General features: G+C 43.4%; 1 protein-coding gene across 3 annotated transcripts in view; it reads right to left on the reverse strand.

Moving 5' to 3' along the window:
* The window catches only part of MDGA2 (MAM domain containing glycosylphosphatidylinositol anchor 2), a 768,978-nt gene that overhangs the window by 231,142 nt on the left and 516,381 nt on the right, over positions 1-21,455 (reverse strand). For all 3 annotated transcript variants that reach the window (XM_040332615.1, XM_040332614.1, XM_040332616.1), the window contains exon 6: positions 5,317-5,586. In XM_040332615.1, the coding sequence (XP_040188549.1) occupies positions 5,317-5,586 (270 nt within the window). The remainder of the gene's footprint in view (positions 1-5,316; positions 5,587-21,455) is intronic.

The raw sequence follows: 21,455 nt of genomic DNA on the forward strand, positions 1-21,455 counted from the left end.
TCCGAAGGACCGTTTTCATCGGTTAACTGATTAAGCAGACTGATGGTCTGATGTGCCTACACACCATCAGTTCAAAAACCAATCGAGTCCAACGCGGTGACGTAAAACACAACGTGCAGAGAAAAATGAAGTTCAATGCTTCCAAGCATGCGTCGACTTGATTCTGAGCATGCGCGGGTTTTGAACCCATGCTTTTGCGTACTAACCATCGGTTTTGACCTATCGGTTAGGCGTCTATTGGTTGAATTTTAAAGCAAGTTCTAAATTTTTGGACAGAAGGATAACTGACCGATGGGGCCCACACACGGTCAAATTGGACCGATGAAACTGAACTTCAGTCCGTTTTCAGCGGTTTTGTCCAATCGTGTGTACAGGGCCTTAGAGTCTGCAAACGACTTGAGACTGGGGCGGAGGTTCACCTTCCAGCAGGACAACAACCCTAAACATACAGCCAGAGCTACAATGGAATGCTTTAGATCAAATAATATTCATGTGTTATAATGGCCCAGTCAAAGTCCAGACCTAAATCCCATTGAGAATCTGTGGCAAGAAGACTTGAAAATTGCTGTTCACAGACGCTCTCTATCCAATCTGACAGAGCTTGAGATATTTTGCAAAGAAGAATGAGCAAAAATGTCACTCTCTAGATCCCCCAAAAAATGTTTTAAGGAGCTGTGTCCGTCCATGGACGATAAGAGAAAAAATGTTTTCATAATAAGCCTCCTTTACCTGCAGACATTCCTCTTTTCACTTCCTCATTGTTCGTTTTTGCTCAGAAGTTGCTCCATTTCTTCTCTGTTCTGTTCACTTCCTGCTTGTCTGATTGTTACTGACCACCGTGAAGGGAGGCTTTACTGCGGTGGCCAGTAATGTGCTCACCCCCTCCTGGGAACTACAACTGTGCGGCAGGACGCTCTCTACATGTTAGAGACTTCAAGGAGGTGTGAATTACTGGGCGTGCCGCAATTCATACTGGGAAATGTAGTTCTTACATGAACAAACGATGCAAACCAGGAAGTGAATGAGAGAACAGAAACTAGAATGCCGGAGGTGATATAGATGAAGGAATTTAATAGGTATTTACTCGTTTTTTAACAGGATCATTACACCATTCTGTCTGTCTACCTTGCAGACATTAATTTTAGGCAAAAAAATGTTTTCCTTTAAAACTCCTTTAAGGATACTGGTTTAAAACTGCACAACATTTAACACACAGGGGCCCCTAGACAGCAGATAAAATAAAAAATGGGAGCTATGGTCCAGATTTCTCAGTTGTAGAAATGCAATCAAGTGTGTTGGGTTTTTAGAAACGGTTGAAATCCTGTACGGTTTTATTTAAATAGTGAAGGATCAAAAATACCAAAGGTTCAACACTGACAGCTTTGGGCAAGGATTCCAGAGGGTCCTGTATATCTTGCCGACCATTGATCTCGTGGAATTCACTTCATGTTCATTGGGAATTTATACACACACATACTAAATGGGTATTTTTGTTACATATTTACCTGTAGATCTCTTTTAATAAAGTCAGTTGCAAAAAAAGATGGATTGCAATTTTACATGCGCACATAACGTACAAGAATTAGAAAGCAGAACAGAACGCACTCCCCTCCCCCAACAGAGAGCCTGGGATTCTAGAAGGCTTTTACTAATGTATGGATATCGATTCAACAGTATGAACAAAGGAGATCTTCTCATCTTCATTCAGATGAATTATGTATTTCTGTGATTTCTACATTTCTCTGAAATGTTATATATTTATTTATTTTTGTAATAAGAAATTCCAAAGCCACATTGTTAGTATTCATACAATTTAAACATGATTACAGTTTGGATTTAAAACCTTACCAGGCCGGCATGCATATGACGTCCCTGGAAGAATAGCCACATTGACCCACAGTTCTTTGCTGAATAAGTCTGAGCTAATTCAGCTTTGTTTACCCCATGCTTATTCTCTCCGATTCTTTATTTTACAGCTGCCTTAATTATCTTCACAATCAACAGTTTAGTATCCCCTTTCAAAAAAGTCTGACTGGAATACATCTGTGTTAAAGGGAAACTATTGTACACTCTCGTAATAAGTGTAAATTAGGAACACCAGGTACACAGCCCACTGACCTGACTCTTCTGACCGGGTAACCTAGATTGACCCAATTCTTTAAAATGCTTTGTTGCCAGAAATTCTAAAGACATCAATTACCAAAGAAAGATATGATATATTTTATGCATTAACAGAATCATGTAGCCTTTAGTAAAGAGTGAATTTCAAATAAATTAGTAGGTCCAGAAACACAGGGCCAGATTCAGATAGAGATACGACGGTGTATCTCCTGATACGCCATCGTATCTCTGAGTTCCGTCCATCGTATCTGATTCATAGAATTAGGTTCCGCATAGATCTCTCTAAGATCTGACAGGTGTAAGTAACTTACACCGTCGGATCTTAGGCTGCAATTCCAGGCCGGCCGCTAGGTGGCGTTTCGTTTTTCTCACGCAACCAATATGCAAATGAGGATTTCCGCCGATTCAGAAAGAACGCCCGTCCGGCGCTTTTTTTTTACATCGTTTGCGTTCGGCTTTTTCCGGCGGATAGTTACCCCTGCTATATGCGGCGTATCCTCTGTTAAGTATGGCCGTCGTTCCCGGGTCGAATTTTGAATTTTTTACGTCGTTTGCGTAAGTCGTTCACGAATACGGATGGCCGTAATTTACGTTCACGTCGAAACCAATGACGTCCTAGCGACGTCATTTGGAGCAATGCACGCTGGGAAATTTAGCGGATGGCGCATGCGCAGTTCGATCGGCGCGGGGATGCGCCTGATTTAAATGTTACACACCCCCTAGCCACGGAATTTGAATTCCGCCGGGGGATTTACGATCCGCCGGCACAACTTTAGAGGCAAGTGCTTTCTGAATAAAGGCACTTGCCTCAAAAACTTGCGCCGGCGGATCGTAAATCAGTTAGGTTACGCGGATCTAAAGATCCGCTAACCTATCTGAATCTAGCCCATTGGAACTGTCTACTGTTCCCTCACATCTACTATGGTCACCCTCTTCTATCTTATGCTCCCTCACTCACATCTTCAAACTCTCACTCTCTACTGGCACCTTCCCCTCCCCTCTAAAACATACCCTGATCACCCCCATACTTAAAAAGCCCTCACTGGATCCCACCAGCCTGAACAACTTAAGACCCATCTCCTTGAACCCGTTTGCGTCAAAACTTTTAGAACGCTTAGTCTACAATCACCTCACTGACAACAACCTTCTTGTCCCCTACAGTCTGGCTTTCACTTGCTACACTCCACGAAAACTGCCCTACTGAAACTCCCTAATGACCTACTAACTGCTAAAACCAATAGCCACTACTCCATACTCGATACTACTCGACCTCTCTGCAGGATTGATACTGTTGACCATCCCCTCCTAAAAAAAGCTTTCAAGACTCTGCTCTCTCCTGGCTCTCCTCCTACCTATCACAGTGCTACTGCAGTGTGACCTATAACTCTGTTTCCTCCTCTCCCAGTTTTTTAGGGGTACCTCAAGGTTCTGTCCTCGGACCCCTTCTCTTCTCCATTTACACATCTTCCCTTGGTCTGTTAATAAACTCCCATGGCTTCCAGTACCACCTCTATGCTGAAGACACAACAATCGATCTCTCTACTCCTCACTTCACTCCTTCAGTCTCTTCTCGCATTACTAACATACTATCTGACACATCAACATGGACGTCACACCACTTCCTCAAATGAAATCACTCTAAAACCGAGCTCATAATTTTTCCTCCAGCCCGTACACACCCACACTCTTAGATTGTAAGCTAGCAGGATCAGGGCTCCTCTAACCCTCTTATTTTGATTTGTAATGTTTGTGTAGTGTCTCCATTTACATTATAAAGCGCTGCGCAAGCTGTTGGCGCTATATAAATCCTGTATAATAATAATAAAAAATGGCCACAAAGTATGTGCAACTTCGAGGCAATTTGGAGGCAACTTCAGGGGACGCCTGGGTAATCTTCCTGTAATATCAGATCCAAATCACATCAATTAAGATAAGGATCCAATTTAGGGCTCAAAAAAAGCAGTTTTTACAGGCATTTACGCTTTTTTTTCAGCTTTAAGAACCTTGTGCTTTTTTGTGCACATTTTTATTGAGCTTCTTTGAGCTTTTTTGAGCATAAGCATTTATTTTTTCACAAACCCTCAAAGTCTAAGGCCCAGATTCTCGTATCTGAGCGTAAAACTGCGGCGGCGTAACGTATGTCATTTACGTTACACCGACGCAAGTTTTATAGGCGTTATTCGCCGATGCAAGTTTTACAGGCAAGTGCTTTATTCACAAAGAACTTGCCTGTAAAGTTGCGGCGGCGTAGCGTAAATCCCCCGGCGCAAGCCCGCCTAATTCAAATGAGCTGGGTAGGGGGCGTGGATCATTTAAATTAGGCGTGTTCCCGCGCCGAACATACTGCGCATGCACCGTCCCTAAAATTTCCCGACGTGCATTGCGCTAAATGACGTCATTGGTTTCGACGTGAACGTAAATGGCGTCCAGCCCCATTCACGGACGACTTACGCAAACAACGTAAATTTTTAAATTTCGACGCGGGAACGACGGCCATACTTAACATTGGTTGCCCCTCATATAGCAGGGGCAACTTTACGCGTCGCAAATCTAACGTAAACGTCGTAACTTCACTGCGTCGACCGTGCGTACGTTCGGGAATTTGCGTATTTTGCTAATTTGCATACTCGACAGGGAAAACGACGGAGGCGACACCTAGAGGCGAAAAAAAATGCATTTAAGATCCGACAGCGTAAGAGCCTTACGCCTGTCGGATCCAATGGTTATCTATGCGAAACTGATTCTAAGAATCAGTCGCATAGATACGACGGCCCAGATTTGGACTTACAACGGCGCACATTGCGTTGCACCGTCGTAAGCCCTTTGAGAATCTGGGCCTATGGGCACAAGTCACCTTGAAGTAGGACAGGAACCTTTTCTAAAGTCGGAGAGACTTCAGTCATGCTAATTAAGACAGCTCTCATTGACTAAAATGGGATTTTACATGTCACGCAACTTGGAGTCTCAAAATAAATCGCTCATTTATCAAGTTAAAAACGTATAAAAAAAAATTTGCTCATCTTGTAAAACACTCGCAGACCAAGTTACTCACAATCCAAGATTTTACTGTATCGTATTTTCACTATGAGCACCACCAGGTGCTCATCTGCGTATAAAATCACAAGAACAATTAAAATATTTAGCCAGTCCTTTAAGATGAATTCACTGTAGGTCATAGCTGTGGAAAGTGCTTACCTCTTACAATGATACTTGTGGACTTTTTTGCTGGATTGCCGACATTGTTGTTGGCGACACAGCTGTAGGTCCCAGCATCCTCCGATGTAATGGAAGGTATAATGAGCGTCCCGCTGTTAAGTACTGCCTTTTCTGGGAGATTCCCAACAGATCTAACCCAAGTGAGTGTTGGCGTGGGTTCTCCACCTGTTGTGACACACACTAGCGTCATTGCTTCCCCCGGATTCACAACAATGGGATCATCCACCATCAGTTTGATAGACGGCGATGCTGAAAATTGAGACAAAGAAGAAAGATAAGACAAGCCCATAAATTCAACAACATATGTATTTACAGACAACTAATAAAGTCCTCCATACTGTCTTGAGAGATCCAACTTCAACCAAAACATTTCCTAGTGATGTATACAGTAGAGAAGTGTTAAAAGTTTTCCCCTCCCACAGTGCTTTTGTGTTCTGCAGATGGGGTTGTACCCAGGCCTGCCCATAGATGCATTGAATGTCGATTAACCTACGGCTGGCTAAACTTTCCTTTACTACATGCAATACTAAAGATAGTGGATGAACACGACAGTCAGGAAACTAGAAAGTCCAAAAAGAGGTCAGCATTGGTAGCCCTCAGTTTTTCATGCACATCCATGTCCTTATGGACCTTGCTTTGGGCACTGGTCCAAATAATTTGGTGGGGTGGGGATTATGGTGTGGGGTTGTTTTTCAGCGGTTGGACTTGGGTCCCTTAGTTCCAGTGAAGGAAACTTAAGGCGTCAGCATACCAAGACATTTTGGACAATTTCATGGTCCCAACTTTGTGGGAACAGTTTGGGGATGGCCACTTCCTGATCCAACATAACTGCGCACCAGTGCACAAAGCAAGGTCCATAAAGACATGGAGGAGGTATTTTGGGGTGGAGGAACTTGACTAGCCTGCACCTCAACCCGATAGAACACCTTTGGGATAAATTAGAGCAGGGACTGGCCTCACAAATGCGTTTCTGGAAGAATGGTCAAACATTCCCATAGACACTCCTAAACCTTTGTGGACAGCCTTCCCAGAAGAGTTGAAGCTGTTATAGCTGCAAAGGGTGGGCCAACTCAATATTGATCCCTACGGACTAAGACTAGGATGCCTTTAATGTTCATGTGTGTGTAAAGGCAGGCGTCCCAATACTTTTGGTAAAATAGTGTATATAAACCATCAAATAAAAAAAAGTGATATGTACTTATTTTTACACTAAAGATACATGTCCTTTAAATACAGTACAACATAAAAAAATTATAAGCATAACTACTATGATTACAGAAGGTGACAGATTTTGATGATTCGCAGTGTCTTGGCTGTTTTAATCCTTTCAGAGTCATGACATTCGGTTTGTCCATATTCTTGGGTATGGAGAGCCTGAGAGGTTTAATATGATTCATAACGAAGTGCTAAAGTTTAATTACTTGTTTTCCTTTGGCCCAGAATTAGAACAAGCTTAAATATTCTAATAAAATCCTTCTTTACTCCCCATCTGTCTAGCAGTTCCCAACATACTGATTTATAGAGCAGATAAAACATCAAAATAGAAGCACAGATTGTAAAAATAATTTATCAGTGGTCACACATTGGATGTCGTGGATCTTGATTTTCTGCGATGTCTTAAAAACGATATAATTACCGCAGATCTTTAAATGTATAGCAGTTATTTGCCTTGGCACAATCAAGTAACAAACGGCGGTGCTTTCTGGACACACTTTCCGTGGACTAAGAGCTTCGGGACCCAGTGCACTTGTAGTATATAATAAATGACATTGCAGTTGGCATCTCCATATCCACCTACATTAGAGGACTTATAAGCCAATGTCAATCTGACCCAATTTAAAGTGGTTGTAAAGGCACAAGGTTTTTTACCTTCATACATTCTATACACAAAGGGAAAAAAACTTTGCAGCAGTCCTCCAAGCCCCTCTTATACTTGCCTGAGTCCCCTCTTGATTCAGCAATGTCCACAAGAGCCTTGGCTCGTCTGGGACTTGCACTCCTGTTTTTGGCAGCAGCTGGAGCCAGCCAGTGAGTTAATCAGGAGACAGATGGGATGGGGCCAAGCTGTGGCTCTGTGTGTGAATGGTCACACACAGCTGCTTGGGTGCCCTCAGAGCAAGCTGCTTGCCATGAGGGCACCTGGCAGGAGGGAGGGGCCAGGAGCACCAACTTCAGAAAAGGTTCCTGTACTACTTCAAGGCAACTTCTAGCCAACTTGTAGGCAACTTGTACCCATTGATTTCAATAGAAGTTGCCTCCAAAGTCGGATCACTGTCTTAACTGAAGCAACTTTACAGGAAAAGAAAATACTTTTCTCAGACAAACCCCTTCCTCCCACAGAGCTGATTATTCTGTGATTGGCCACAGCCAAAGTCGCCTGTCCTGGAGGCAACTTTAAGTCGCGTTGCAAGTTGCTCCAAGTCACGCTGAAGTCGCCTTGCACACGGGGCGGATCAGTAATGATCCGCCTCCGTATGCTCCGTGTGCTCAGCGGGGATCACTTCGTTGACCCCCGCTGAGCCGGCGGATGACAGGGCGGTGCAGGGACCGCCCTGTCTTTTCTCCGCTCTCCCCTATGGGGGGATCGGATGAACAAGGACCGTGTGTCCGTGTTCATCCAATCCGATCCGCAGACGATAGGAAACGATAGGAAAAATAGGGTTTTCTTACGTCTGCAGAATCGAATCATTGCGGAGGCGGATGAGATCGGGCGTCAGCGGATGTTCATCCCGCAATCTCATAGTGACCAATGTATGTCCCTTTTTCATGCGCAAACGGATGGATGAAAAAGCGGACATACGGTTCGCAGGTGTGAAAGGGGCCTAAGTCGGGTTGCCCCTGTGTGAACCGGCACCGAGTATGACATGTTTGTTATTTTAATGTAAAAATAAACAAACAAGGGTTTAGTAACACTTTAAGCGTTTGATATACCTACAAAGAGATGTGGTTTAAATACTGTGGTAGAATAATTTAGTTCTCCAAGCCAGTATTCTTCTGCAGTAATGTATTAGAAAGATTATGACCTTGATCAACTATTATCTAACTGCACTGATTTTTTTGTATTGGAGCAGTCCTTGCTATTTTGATTACTTTAGCTATGTTCTCCACATATCCACTCTTCCCTATCAGGCACAGGCATTAACAGTGATTATGTTCTCCAATTTTGTACAATAAGTACATGTTTGCAGAGCCTGCTGAGTGATGTTTGTCAATGTTTGCTCACTTATAGAAATTAAATTCAATAGGTATCTAATCACGTGTGCAGGCTGAGAGCCCTGTTGGAACAGATGTAAGAATATTGCCATACTGTAGCACTTAGAGGTTAAAGGGAGATTCAAAGTCCTCAGGCGACCATTTTACACTCAGGATATCATTTAGACATCATGTTGCAGGAAATAGTTAACACAGTTTGTACAATCTGAGGCTTGCTGCTGCCCAGTTAGCACTGCTTGTTGCCTTTGGTACTAGACATGTGCAGTTTGTTTAGTTCCGAATTGAAATTCGGACGAACTTTTGTTTTTTGACAACTCTTTTCTTAGCCTTCCTTTTTTTCAGGATGGCCTCCTGGAAGAAAGAAGAGATTCTCATAGGTCAGTACTGGCACATATCCAGTGCCGATCCTGACCTCTCTGGGGCCCTAAGCACAATTCTGCTAAGGGGCCCTCTACCTGACCCGTGATGCCGTGAGCTACAGTATGTAAACCATTTGCCATTGCCACACAGTCACACCTAACACTTCAGTGCTCCCAATACAATCCTAGCTCCTTTAATAAATCAGTCAAAGAATAAGTACAACAATATAGTATAATAAATTATAACCCTGAACTTTGGCTTTGGCTTTTGCACAGTGGCTGCGTTTGATGGCATGGCACAGTGAGAAACAATTGATGGGCACAGTGGCATGGCACAGTGGCTGCGTTTGGCATGGCACAGTGACGACAATTGATGGGCACAGTGGCGACAATGGCATGGCACAGTGGCGACAATTGATGGGCACAGTGGCGACAATTGATGGCATGGCACAGTGGAGAAAATTGATGGGCACAGTGGCTGCAGTTGATGGCATGGCACAGTGGCTGCGTTTGGCATGGCACAGTGGCGACAATTGATGGGCATAGTGGCGACAATTTGTTGTACACACTTCCAGACCACAGACAAATACAAGACTTTAATGGGACAAGATCCTGCCAGCCTCCTGTTTAGGAGGCGTTTTCACCTTCTTCCCTGCCTCCCTTCTCCCGTACCTTTCCAAGTTGTAGTTCTAGTATTCAGACGCCAGTGAGTGAGGAGACGTCGCGTGAGATGGCTGCCGCTCTTACTTATGGGAGTTGTAGTCTACAACTCCCATAAGTAAGAGCGGCGGCTGTCTCACTCGACGTCACCTGACTCACTGACATTTGAATACTAGTAGTGAGTGACAAATGTGGCGCTGGCCAGGGGACTGCCATTGTTTCGGTTATTAAACAGAGACACAATCCATGCTTCCCAGCGGCCAGCGGGGCCTCGAGTAAGTGGCGGGGCCCTAAGGAGCTTGCGTAGTGTGCGTATAGGGAGCATCGGCCCTGCACATATCCAAGCTGGCAAATGTCAGCTCTCCCCCATTGTGACAATACCCAGCCTATGAGACGGTATAGTGAAATCTTTGAGTGTGGGTAGGCCATGACATTGTCTGGCATGTGTGGCAGGCAAAAAAGTGATCATAGATATTTGCATTGGGGATTGGGGTGGGTGCTGTGAGCTACTTCACCTTTTAATTTTTTATCAAAAGATGAACTTAGAATTTGAAACAATATTTTGGAGGATTAGCCACCTTTTTTTGCAATAAATATTTAACAAGATGGGTGGGGGTCTTGGAAATACTATAGTACTGCACACATTTATTCAATATAATCGGGCATTTTTTAAAGTCTTGCAAGCAACATTTACAAGATGTCTTTTACCTAAAATGCACAAGCAAATATACTACATCATTCTAATGCAGGAAAAATCTTCTCTTCCTGGAAAATGCATGCAAGACAATAAAAAATGTGCTTAAAAACGCTTCAAAAACACATTCATGCATTTTGGACATGCGAGTATGAGGCAGCCCCAAATATGGCTTTACTTTCCAACATCGGCATATGGCTTGGGTGCCTTAAAAGAAGTAGGTGGAGAGATCTTTACATTTAAAGATATTAAAATTATGAGTATAATATATTTTAACTGCAAATCAAAACTGAAAACTCTGAGGCCCCGTACACACGGCCGAGGAACTCGACGTGCCAAACACGTCGAGTTCCTCGGCCAGTTCAGCCCTGAAGCCGCCGAGGACCTCGGCGGGCCGAGAGCTCCCATAGAACAACGAGGAAATAGAGAACATGTTCTCTATTTCCTCGTCGAGCTCCTCGTCGGCTTCCTCGGCCGAAAGTGTACACACGACCAGTTTCCTCGGCAGAATTCAGCCAGAAACTCGGTCGGAAGCTGAATTCTGCCGAGGAAACTGGTCGTGTGTACGGGGCCTCAAATGTTGTAAAAGTTTAGTAGTTTTATCCAGTTTGAACAACAAAATACTCACACAGCTGGACCAAAAGAAAACCGCATGATGTATTGTACAGCAATCATTTACAAAATTAAAAAGCATAGAGCTCTGCATGGTATTTTTAAGCCTGGTTGAACCTTCAGTAAATCATCTAAATATGATCCAGGTGCATCATAGCAAAAAAGGTGTTCAAAGTCTTACAGTTTGCCGTTTTGTTTTTTTTCAAAAATCAGCCACAGCCTTAGGCTCGGTTCACATATAATATGCAAATCTGATGTGTTTTTAACCTCATCCAATTCGCATTACATTAGAACTGGTCTAGTATTCAATGGAGCCGGTTCACACATGTCCGGGGTGGCCGCAATCCGTTTTTGCCAAGGCTCCTGGGCGTGATTTTGAATCTGGTTTAGGTGCGAATTAAAGCGGGAGTTCACCCGAAAAAAATTTTTTAACATTAGATTGGGCCTAATTACGGGAAGCAGAATCGGGTGTTTTGTTTAAAATCAATGCAGTACTTACGGTTTTAGAAATAGATGTTCTCCGCCGCTTCCGGGTATAATCTTCGGGACTGGGCGTTCCTATTTGATTGACAGCCTTCCGACCGTCGCATACAGTGCGTCACGAGTTGCCGAACGTCGGTGCGGCTCTATACGGCGTCTGCGCACCAACGTTCGGCTACTTTCGGAAACTGGTGACGCACTGCATGCGACGGTCGGAAGGCTGTCAATCAAATAGGAATGCCCAGTCCCGCAGCCCATACCCGGAAGCCACGGAGAACATCTATCTCTAAAACGGTAAGTACTGCATTGATTTTAAACAAAACACCCGATTCTGCGTCCCGTAATTAGGCCCAATCTAATGTTAAAAATAGATTTTTTTGGGGTAAACCTCCACTTTAAAGTAAAAATGTGCACCTGTATCACATCTGAATTGCACCTCAACCAAAAAAAAAAAAAAAAACACACCGGACTCTGGACTGCAAATCCCAGCGGGACATGTGTGAACCAGGACTTAAGCAAAGCCTGTCCTCTGCTCAGCATTTTCTAGAGAAGGACGTTTGCTGTATGTGAGGAAGCAATGGAAACTCTGCAGAGGTCCAACTCGCCCCCTGGTTCTCTGTAATCAACAAAGCTTAAGCTCCCTGCTGATTGGAGAGGTCTAGCATTAGACCTGGATCACACCTATGCATTTTTTTGTGTGTTTTCAGTTTTTGCAGAAACACACTACAGACCATTTAACATGGTTTCCTATGGATGTAGTTGACATCTGTGCATTTTATGGAAAGGGCCAGGGACCTTTTTCAGTTTTTTTAGTTCCATAGACTTCAATGGATCAAAAACGAGTACTGAAAAATGCAAAATGCACCTAGAATGTGCAAACTGCAACCTGCATAGGTGTGAAACAGGCCTTAAAGTGTAACTCCACTTTTGTTGAGGAACAAAACATTCCCCTCTGGGTGTTCTAGTACATTGCAAGGATTTTAATAAACTTTAAAGAAATCCATGTTTGTTCCTGCAGGGCACTAAGGAGGAAAGCTACTGGGCCTGCATCCTTTTAGATGTCATTTCCTATTGAGAGTATCTCACCAAAAATGACATTTTTGTTGCAGGGGGTGCTAAAAATCGAACTTGTATCTTAGTGCAGACTTCTGGGAAAATCAGTGAGCCAATCACACAAGCAGGAAATTATTGCATTGCACTTTACAGAAAATTACAGAGCTGCAGATTGAAAAGGAAAGGTAATTTTTAATAAGATTCAATTACTTTTTGTTTTGATGCACCTGGAAAGTATTCGCAGTGCTTCACTTTTTCCACATTTTGCTATGTTACAGCCTTATTCCAAAATGTTTTCAATTCATTATTTTCCTCAAAATTCTACAAATACCCCATTTTTAATCTTTGCAAATTTATTCAAATCGATGCCCATCCATTTTCAGATCCCTCCAGAGATGTTCAATTGGGTTGCTGTGTGCTTAGGGTGGTTGTCTTGTTGGGAGATGAACCTTCACCCCAGTCTGAGGTCCATAGTGCTCTGGAGCAGTTTTTCATCTAGGATGTCTCTGTACATTGCTGCATTCATCTTTCCCTCAATCCTGACTAGTCTCCCAGTTCCTACCACTGAAAAACATCCCCACAGCATGATGCTGCCATCACCATGCTTCACTTTAAGGATATTGGCCAGGTGATGAGCAGTGGCTGGTTTCCTTCAGACATGACGCTTGCCATTCAGGCCAAAGAGTTCAATCTATGTTTCATTAGACCAGAGAATTATGTTTCTCATGGTCAGAGTCCTTCAGGTGCTTTTTTGGCAAAGGCCAGATGGGCTGTCATGTGTCTTTTACTGAGTAGTGGCTTTTGTCAGGCGACTCTACAATACAGGCCTGATTGGTGGAGTGCTGCAGAGACTGTTATTCTACTGGAAGGTTCTCCTCTCTTCAAAGAGAAATGCTGGAGTCCTGGTGGTTCCAAACTTCTTCCATTTAGAGATGATGGAGGCCACTGTGCTCATTGGGACCTTCTACAGTATGCTGCAGAAATTTTTCTGTACTCTTCTCCAGATCTGAGGTTCGATACAATCTTGTCTCGAGGTCTACAGATAATTCCTTGGACTTCATGGCTTAATTTGTGCTCTGACATGCACTGGTAACTGTGGGACCTTTTATAGACAGGTGTGTGCCTTTCCAAATCATGTCCAATCAACTGAATTTACCACAGGTGGACTCCAATCAAGATGTATAAACATCTTTAAGGATAATCAGTGGAAACAAGATGCACCTGAGCACAATTTTGAGTGTCATGGCAAAGGCTGTAAATACTTATGTATAGGGTTGTCCCGATACTAGTATCAGTACCGATACTGAGCATTTGCGCCAGTACTTGTACTCGTGCAAATGCTCCCGATGCTTCACCCGATACTTTTTTGTGAGTGGAGAGCGGGCTGATAGGGGGTGGAGAGGAGGCTGAGAGGGACGGAGAGTGGACGGAGAACGGGCTGAGAGGGGTGGAGAGTGGGCGGAGAGCGGGCTGAGAACAGGCAGAGAGCAGAGCAGTCCTCAGGTATGTAAAATATAATGTCACTATTGGGGAAGAGAGCTGCTGCTGCTGCTGCTGCCGCCGTTTAGTTGGATCAGTGCGCGGGGAACATAACAGTTTTAATTTCAATAGCTGTGTGTTCCCCGCCGCGCGTCGTCATATATAGCCCCTCCCACTTGTCCTGGCACTTTGATTGACAGATCACCCATCCCAGGATTGGACGGGTGATCTGTCTATCAAAGTGCCTGGACAAGGGGGAAGGGCTATATAAGACGACACACGGCGGGGAACACACAGCTATTGAAATGAAAGCCGTTATGTTCCCCGTGCGCTGATCAACCAGACGGCGGTGGCGGGGGGCTCTTTGCCTACACAGGTAGGCCACTGGGGACCTACACAAAGCTGCATTTGGGGACACATTTCTGCATTTGGGGACATGGCTGCATTTGGGGACACAAGGCTACACATGGCTGCATTTGGGGACACAAGGCTACAATGGTATCGGGACAACCCTACGTTATGTACATGTGATTTTTTTTTTTTTATTAAATTTGCAAAGATTTCAAAAAAAACTTTTTCACATTGTCATGGAGTATTGTTTGTATGATTTTTGAGGAAAATATTAAATTGAATCCATTTTGGAATAAGGCTGTAACATAACAAAACTTGGAAAAAGTGAAGAGCTGTGAATACTTTTTGGATTCACTGTATTTAACAGATTTAAACTGAATGTTCAATTGAGCTTTGAGTAAGGTGAACAGAACACCACACCTGAACCATAAGATGTTGAATACGCGGGTATATTTTGATTAAAAAAAAACATTACACTGTATACATAAAGCCTTTCCTTTGGCAATGTTTTGAAATAGTGATGTCAAATATGAATTATTTGTTCTACAAAGAGAATGAAAACCTCTGCTTCAGTTGGTCCACAGAGACTCAGTTATTTACCCACAGGCCTTTTCTAGCTTGCCTATTGCTTTGTATAGAGAAAATAATTCCAGACTGCCAATTACAACCCATGAGTAAAAAGAAAGATATGTGTTTTCTGTGATAGTCACATGGTACTGCTCCGTGCACATGGTGTCTATGAGGAGTGGTGAAAGATGGAGATAGTGACTTAGCTTATGACTTTTTATTTAAAGGCAAAATGTGCATATCTATCACTGTTGAGTCCGCACACTTTGGTGATTGAAGGGTTAAAGCTGGTGATTGAAGGGTTAAAGCTGGAAACAACTGATGTAGTAGAATATGGAGGCAACACCATATTTACATGCTTCAAGAATGGAAAAATTCACTTAAAAAAATCGAATGCCCAGTACACGGGACCGGTTTTCCCGTCTGAAAAACTGCGATGAGAGCTTTTAGCCGGGAATTCTGACCGTGTGTATGCTTAATAGCAGTTTTTCTGACGGGAAAACTGGCGGGGGAAAAAAAGAGATCAGGATATCTTCTTTTTTCCCATCAGGAAAAAATCATAGCGGAAAAAACGTTCGTGTGTAAGCTTTTCCGACGGGGAAAAAAAAGTGCATGCTCGGAATCAAGTATGAGACGGGAATGCTCGTTCTGGTAAAACTAGCGTTCGTAATTGAGATAGCACATTTGTCACGCTGTAACGGACTGAAAAGCATTAGGCTGAAAAGCGTGAATCGTCTCTCACCAAACTTTTACTAACACGAGGATCAGCAAAAGCAGCCCAAAGGGTGGCGCCTTTGGAATTGAACTTCCATTTTATAGTGCCGTCGTACGTGTTGTACATCACCGTGCTTTAGACGGGCGGAATTTGGTCTGACTGTGTGTGCGCACAAGACAAGCCTGGCCGGAATTCCGTCAGGAAAACCATTGTTTTTTTATCCGACGGGAAAACCAGGCGTGTGTACGTATACCCCATCAGATTTGTTTTTTTTACCAACTGTGTCCCATTGCAGAGATTTCCTTTCACTTCATGTCCCATAGCCAAACAAGAAGTGAGAGGAAATCCCTGCAAATTAAGGAATCCCTTGGGACCAGGTCATAATACATTGGCTATTCATTACAAAATAGTCTAAGGCCCCTTTCACGTGGGTGGATCAATTGAGTCAGCCTATCAGTTATTTAGGTGGACCCCATTCAACCATCCATTGCCTTCTATTGAGCAGCGGATGTCAACGGACATGTGTGCATTGACACCAGCCAACATCCGATCCTATCCACCAAAAACAGATGGATGGGGGATCAGATGACAGTTGGATGTAAATTGGCAGGTGGTCCATTTACATCCAACTACACATAGAGGAAAGCTGGCTGTGTGGACCTGTCCTCCACTTGCTTAGCTGGGACCAGTGGAGAGATCCCCCGCTGAGCAGGCAGATCCGCTGTTGGAGTTCTCCATTGTGAAAGAGCCCTTAATTATGAAAGAGCCTTTAATTATGAAAGAGCCCTTAATTATTCAACTGGTCATAGCAAGCAGAGCAAAGGACAGCCAATGCTATTCTGGGGCCACCCAATCCCCCTTCATAAGGTTTGGATGAAATGGCAGAATGATAATTGGATTAAAAAATACATCCAAACAAACTGATCTACAGGTAGATAATGTTGTATGCAATCAGTGCCGATGTTCACGATAGAAGGGGCCCCTGAATTTTGTTGGTTATCTTTTGTCCTGGTTGCTGTAATCAGTTGAACAATAGTGACTTGGAACTTAGGGATTTTTCATTTGGCACTCTCTTTGACCTATTACACTTGAATTTGCCAATTTGGGTGAATGTCCTCTTCTGGACGGTATTTGTGGTGATTTGCTGAATACAGGTCACCTTGGTTCAAGTATTGCCTGCCGATATGCATTTTGATAACCTTTGAATATCTGTATCCAGCCCTAATTTACCACTTACTCTTGGACATTTAATTTCAGGGGCAATATTTGGGTGGAGGAATGACGGACTAACAGAAAAAATAGTAAGAGTAAATTAAAACCTTACACCAGTCAAAATTTTTATTTCTGTCTTTGACCCCATTAGGAAGATTTCCTTTGACTTCCTCTCCCTGTGATGCCTATATATAAAAAAAATCAGGAGCACAGTGGTCACTCCCCAAAAATTAAACGGCGCAGGCCAAGAAAATGGTTTCAGAAATTCTAACTCGTCCTCGAGGACCTACAAATAAAAATGTGATTTTGTCCACATTGGGAAAAATTCCCATTACGTCCTTTCCTGACAGAAGAATAAGAGGATCAAAGTTCACCTGCCCATTCCAATCAACATGCAACAAAACACAAATGAATTTGCTTATTTTAAATGTATGCATACACAGCGGGTAAAATTAGTATTGAACCCTTCCCCATTTTTCAAGGTACATTTTTTTCTAAAAGTGCTATTCACATGAAATTTTCACTGCATGTTGGTAACAACCCATGCAATCCTTACAATGACACCAAAACAAATCAGCTGAGAAATTAAGTTATGTGTAATAAAATGGAATGACAGGGAAAAAGTATTGAACACATGAAGAAAGAGAGGTACAAAAAGGCATGGAAAGCCAAGACACCAGCTGAAATCTATCAGCAATTAGAAAGCAAGCCTGCCCCTTGTCAGTGTTAACCACTTTAGGACTGCCCACCCTACATATATTGTGGTAGGGTGGCTCTTTTGCGCGAAAAGACACACTTGTACGTCAAAGGGCACATCACCCCAAAAACACCCCCCATACCAACCGTGAAGTTTGGAAGTGGGAGCATCATGGTATGGGGCTGTTTTTCAGCATACGGTACTGGCAAACTTCAGATCGTTAAAGGAAGGATAAATGGAAAAATGTACCAAGACATCCTTGATAAAAATCTGCTGCCATCTACCAGGATGATGAAGATGAAACGAGGGTGGACATTTCAGCAAGACAAACATAAAGCCAAGGAAACTCTCAATTGGTTTCAAAGAAAGAAAATAAAGCTGCTAGAATGCTAATCACCTGACTTGAATCCAATAGAAAATCTATGGAAAGAACTAAAGATCAGAGTTCATAGAAGAGGGCCATGGAACTTTTGAGATTTGAAGGCTGTTTGTGTAGAAGAATCGGCCAAAATCACCCCTGAGCAAAACATGGGACTAGTTTCTCCATACAAAGGAGCCTGCATCTTATGGCTGACATTACCAACAAAGGGCTAGATTCAGCATTGATTTACGCCGGCGTATCTATAGATACGCCACGTAAATTCAAAGCTGCGCCGGCGTATCTTTTTTCTGTATTCAGAAAGCAAGATACACCGACATTAGCCTAAGATCCGACTGGCGTAAGTCTCTTACACCATCGTAATTTAGAGTGCATATTTACGCTGGCCGCTAGGTGGCGCTTCCGTCGTTTTCAGCATAGAATATGCAAATGACCTAGATACGCCGATTCACAAATTTACGTACGCCCGGCGGTATTTTTTTACGTCATTTACGTTAGGCTTTTTCGACGTAACGTTGTTTTTATTATTGAGGCGGAAACGCAATGTTAAGTATGGTCGTCGTTCCCGCGTTGAATTTTTTACGTCGTTTGCACAAGTCGTTCGCGAATAGGGCTGGACGTAATTTACGTTCACGTCGAAACCAATGACGTCCTTGCGGCGTACTTTGGAGCAATGCACACTGGGAAATTCCACAGACGGCGCATGCGTTCCGTTCGGGAAAAACGTCAATCACGTCGGGTCACCAAGAATTAACATAAAACACGCCCCCTCATCCTCATTTGAATTACGCGCGCTTACGCCGGCCCCATTTACGCTACGCCACCGTAACTTAGGAGGCAAGTGCTTTGTGAATACAGCACTTGCCTCTCTAACTTACGGTGGCGTAGCGTAAATACTATACGCTGCGCCGCCGTAACAATGTGCGCCCCTACCTGAATCTAGCCCAAAGGATTTTGTACAAAGTATTAAATACATTTCAGTTAGAGTGTTCAATACTTTTTATTACACAGAATTTCATTTCTGAACATATTTGTTTTTGTTCGTTTTTTTGTATGTATGGATTGCATGGGTTCACATATTGTGAAAATTTCATGTCAATTGTACCTTTAGAAATATATTTATCTACGTCTTCAATTCCTATTTTACCCGTAGATGAAATCACAAATTAATCCATTAGGCACTGCTCTTTTAAGGTGGTTAACATGATTATGCCACAACGATAAGAATAAAGATGCCAATAATTTTTTTTCCAAATACCAGAGAATTATGGGCCTATCTTCAATCTCAGTTTATATCTAAATATTAATTATACATCTAAACACTAATTACACATAGTTTTCAAGATAGTGTCAGAGTAAATTAAACTAATCAAATAAATCCAGCTGGATATGGCTAAATATAACCTACCCTAACAACACATTTAATTTTTCTTAGATTTACACATGACAACCATAAAATATTTCACAGCTTGCTAGAACTGTTGTATATGTTTCCTGCTCTGCTTTGATGGATTTGGATCCTTACCTGCAGTGTTTTGGGTGAAGTACATGTTCTCGCTATAGACATTCTGCCAGGAATCTGAAAGTACTTACTGTATATGGTCTGATGATCAAAAGTATACATGCAGGGATAACCTTTTTAGAGAAAATATGTATGTAGCGCCCTCTAGGTAGGTAGGTGCTAGAGTAGGAATTTGTAAGTTACGTAAATTTAGGCAGGCCTGACTGGCAACTAGGCTTGTTTGTTTTGATTTGGTCTGGGCTGAGAGTGACTTTTCCAGAAGGTTCTGGAAAGAGAGGGAGAGGAGAGGTAGAGCTGCCTATGGTATTCTGAGGAGCCCTGACCAATCCTTAACTTGGATTTGCAGGGGGCAGGCCTCCTTAAATACCCAGGGTCAGCCCAGCTGGGGAGGAGTTGCAGTTGTTCAGAGCTTGAAAATTGAATGCTAGGCTGTCAGGCCTTTGAGGGAGCCCACCAGTCTGGGGGTGACCTTGGGCATGGGGCTCAGGTGTGGATGGTGAAGGTGTTCTAGACAGGAGGCACAGGAGGAACAAGAGAGGACAGCAGGCAAGAGCATTGCCAGGCAAGTCTCTAAGGAGAGGAACACCTGGTTGCAGCCAGGAGGGCTGGTGAGTGACATGCATAGTCAGGAGGACTGGAGAGGCTTTCCTGAGAGGACTGGGAGCATGCAGTCTGGGATGGGTTCAGAGCCAGTAGAGTAGACTGGGGTGTCATGGGAAGTGGAGAAGGGCAGCTGCAGACTGGAGGACTGTCAGGGCCTGAAGATGGGTTACTGGGCTTAGTAAACGAAGTTAGGGCAGCTAGCACCAGGAACTTTTTATTGCTACACTAAAGACGCCCACGGTCCCTGCCTGCAAAAGATAATTACTAAGGCCTGGCTGAGACAGTGTCAGGCGTAACCACATTGTGCTAGCTGTGCCTGGAGATTAGAGAGGAAGCATTGTGTAGGAGGAGAGAGGAGTGAACATTAGAGAGAATGCGATGTGCAGGAGTAGAAATAAAGTGTATATACCCGAGTGTTTATAGTTGTCCCAGCAAGTTCTGCGAAATTCCATTGGGCATCCCATACTTCCTATACTCCATCCAAGTTAAAATCTCTCAATAAGACATAAAAACAAGCACGTGGACTGTTTTCTGTTCTGGAGTGTCAGAGGTGAACGCCGGTCTGGGTAGGGTGACAGGTGGGCCACATCACTTAGCAGCCCCTACGGGGGTACCGCTACATTTCGTTTATTTTTTCCTGTCTGAGTCCCTTTGTGGATATTTTCCCATCTCATATTGCTTGGATCATATGTATGAGCAGGCATATGCACTTGGTGCTAATTTTAAAGTGTGCAAAATCTCTCCTTCCCCTCTCCCCTCTTTCCCTCCGCTTGTGGAGAAGGTAGTGTATGTTATTCAACACTATTAGTTATACTGCGAATACCTATTCATTACTTTATGTGGAGGGCCTTCGCCACTGTATCACATGTCCTTGTTTTACCATTGTTTGACCATTCTTCCAGAAGCGTATTTGTGAGGTCAGCACTGATGTTGGACGAGAAAGCCTGGCTCACAGTCTCTGCTCTAATTTATCCCAAAGGTGTTCTATCAGGTTGAAGTCCGGACTCTTTGCAGGCCAGTCAAGTTCCTCCACCAAAAACACACTCATCCATGTCTTTATGGACCTTGCTTTGTGCGCACTGGTGGGAGGTCATGTTGGAACAGGAAGCGGCCATCCCCAAACTGTCCCTACAAAGATGGGAGCATGAAATTGTCCAAAATATTTTGGTATGCCAACATCTTAAAGTAGTTGCAAAAGCCACAAAATCTTCTTTCTACAATCCCCCCTGTTACAATAAATGATGTATTCAGTGTATGTGTTTTTTTTAAAAAATAAGCCACTATATACTATATTTTATAGCGTCGATCGGCACTTGCGTGACTGGTCGCCTCTCCGCTCTCGATTTGACAGCTACAGCGTGAGGGGCTGAGAATCCCCCGCTGACATCAGCCAGGAAGGGGGGACAAGAGGAGGAGAAAGGCTAACCTATAGGTACTGTGTAAATATTTCCTAAACATGCATGGTTCAGGAGATAGTTACTGTACATGCTACCTGTGAGGTCTCTCCTTCAGAGTTCTATGC

Source organism: Rana temporaria, chromosome 13 (assembly GCF_905171775.1).
Source record: "Rana temporaria chromosome 13, aRanTem1.1, whole genome shotgun sequence".
NCBI classification, from domain to species: Eukaryota; Metazoa; Chordata; class Amphibia; order Anura; family Ranidae; genus Rana; species Rana temporaria.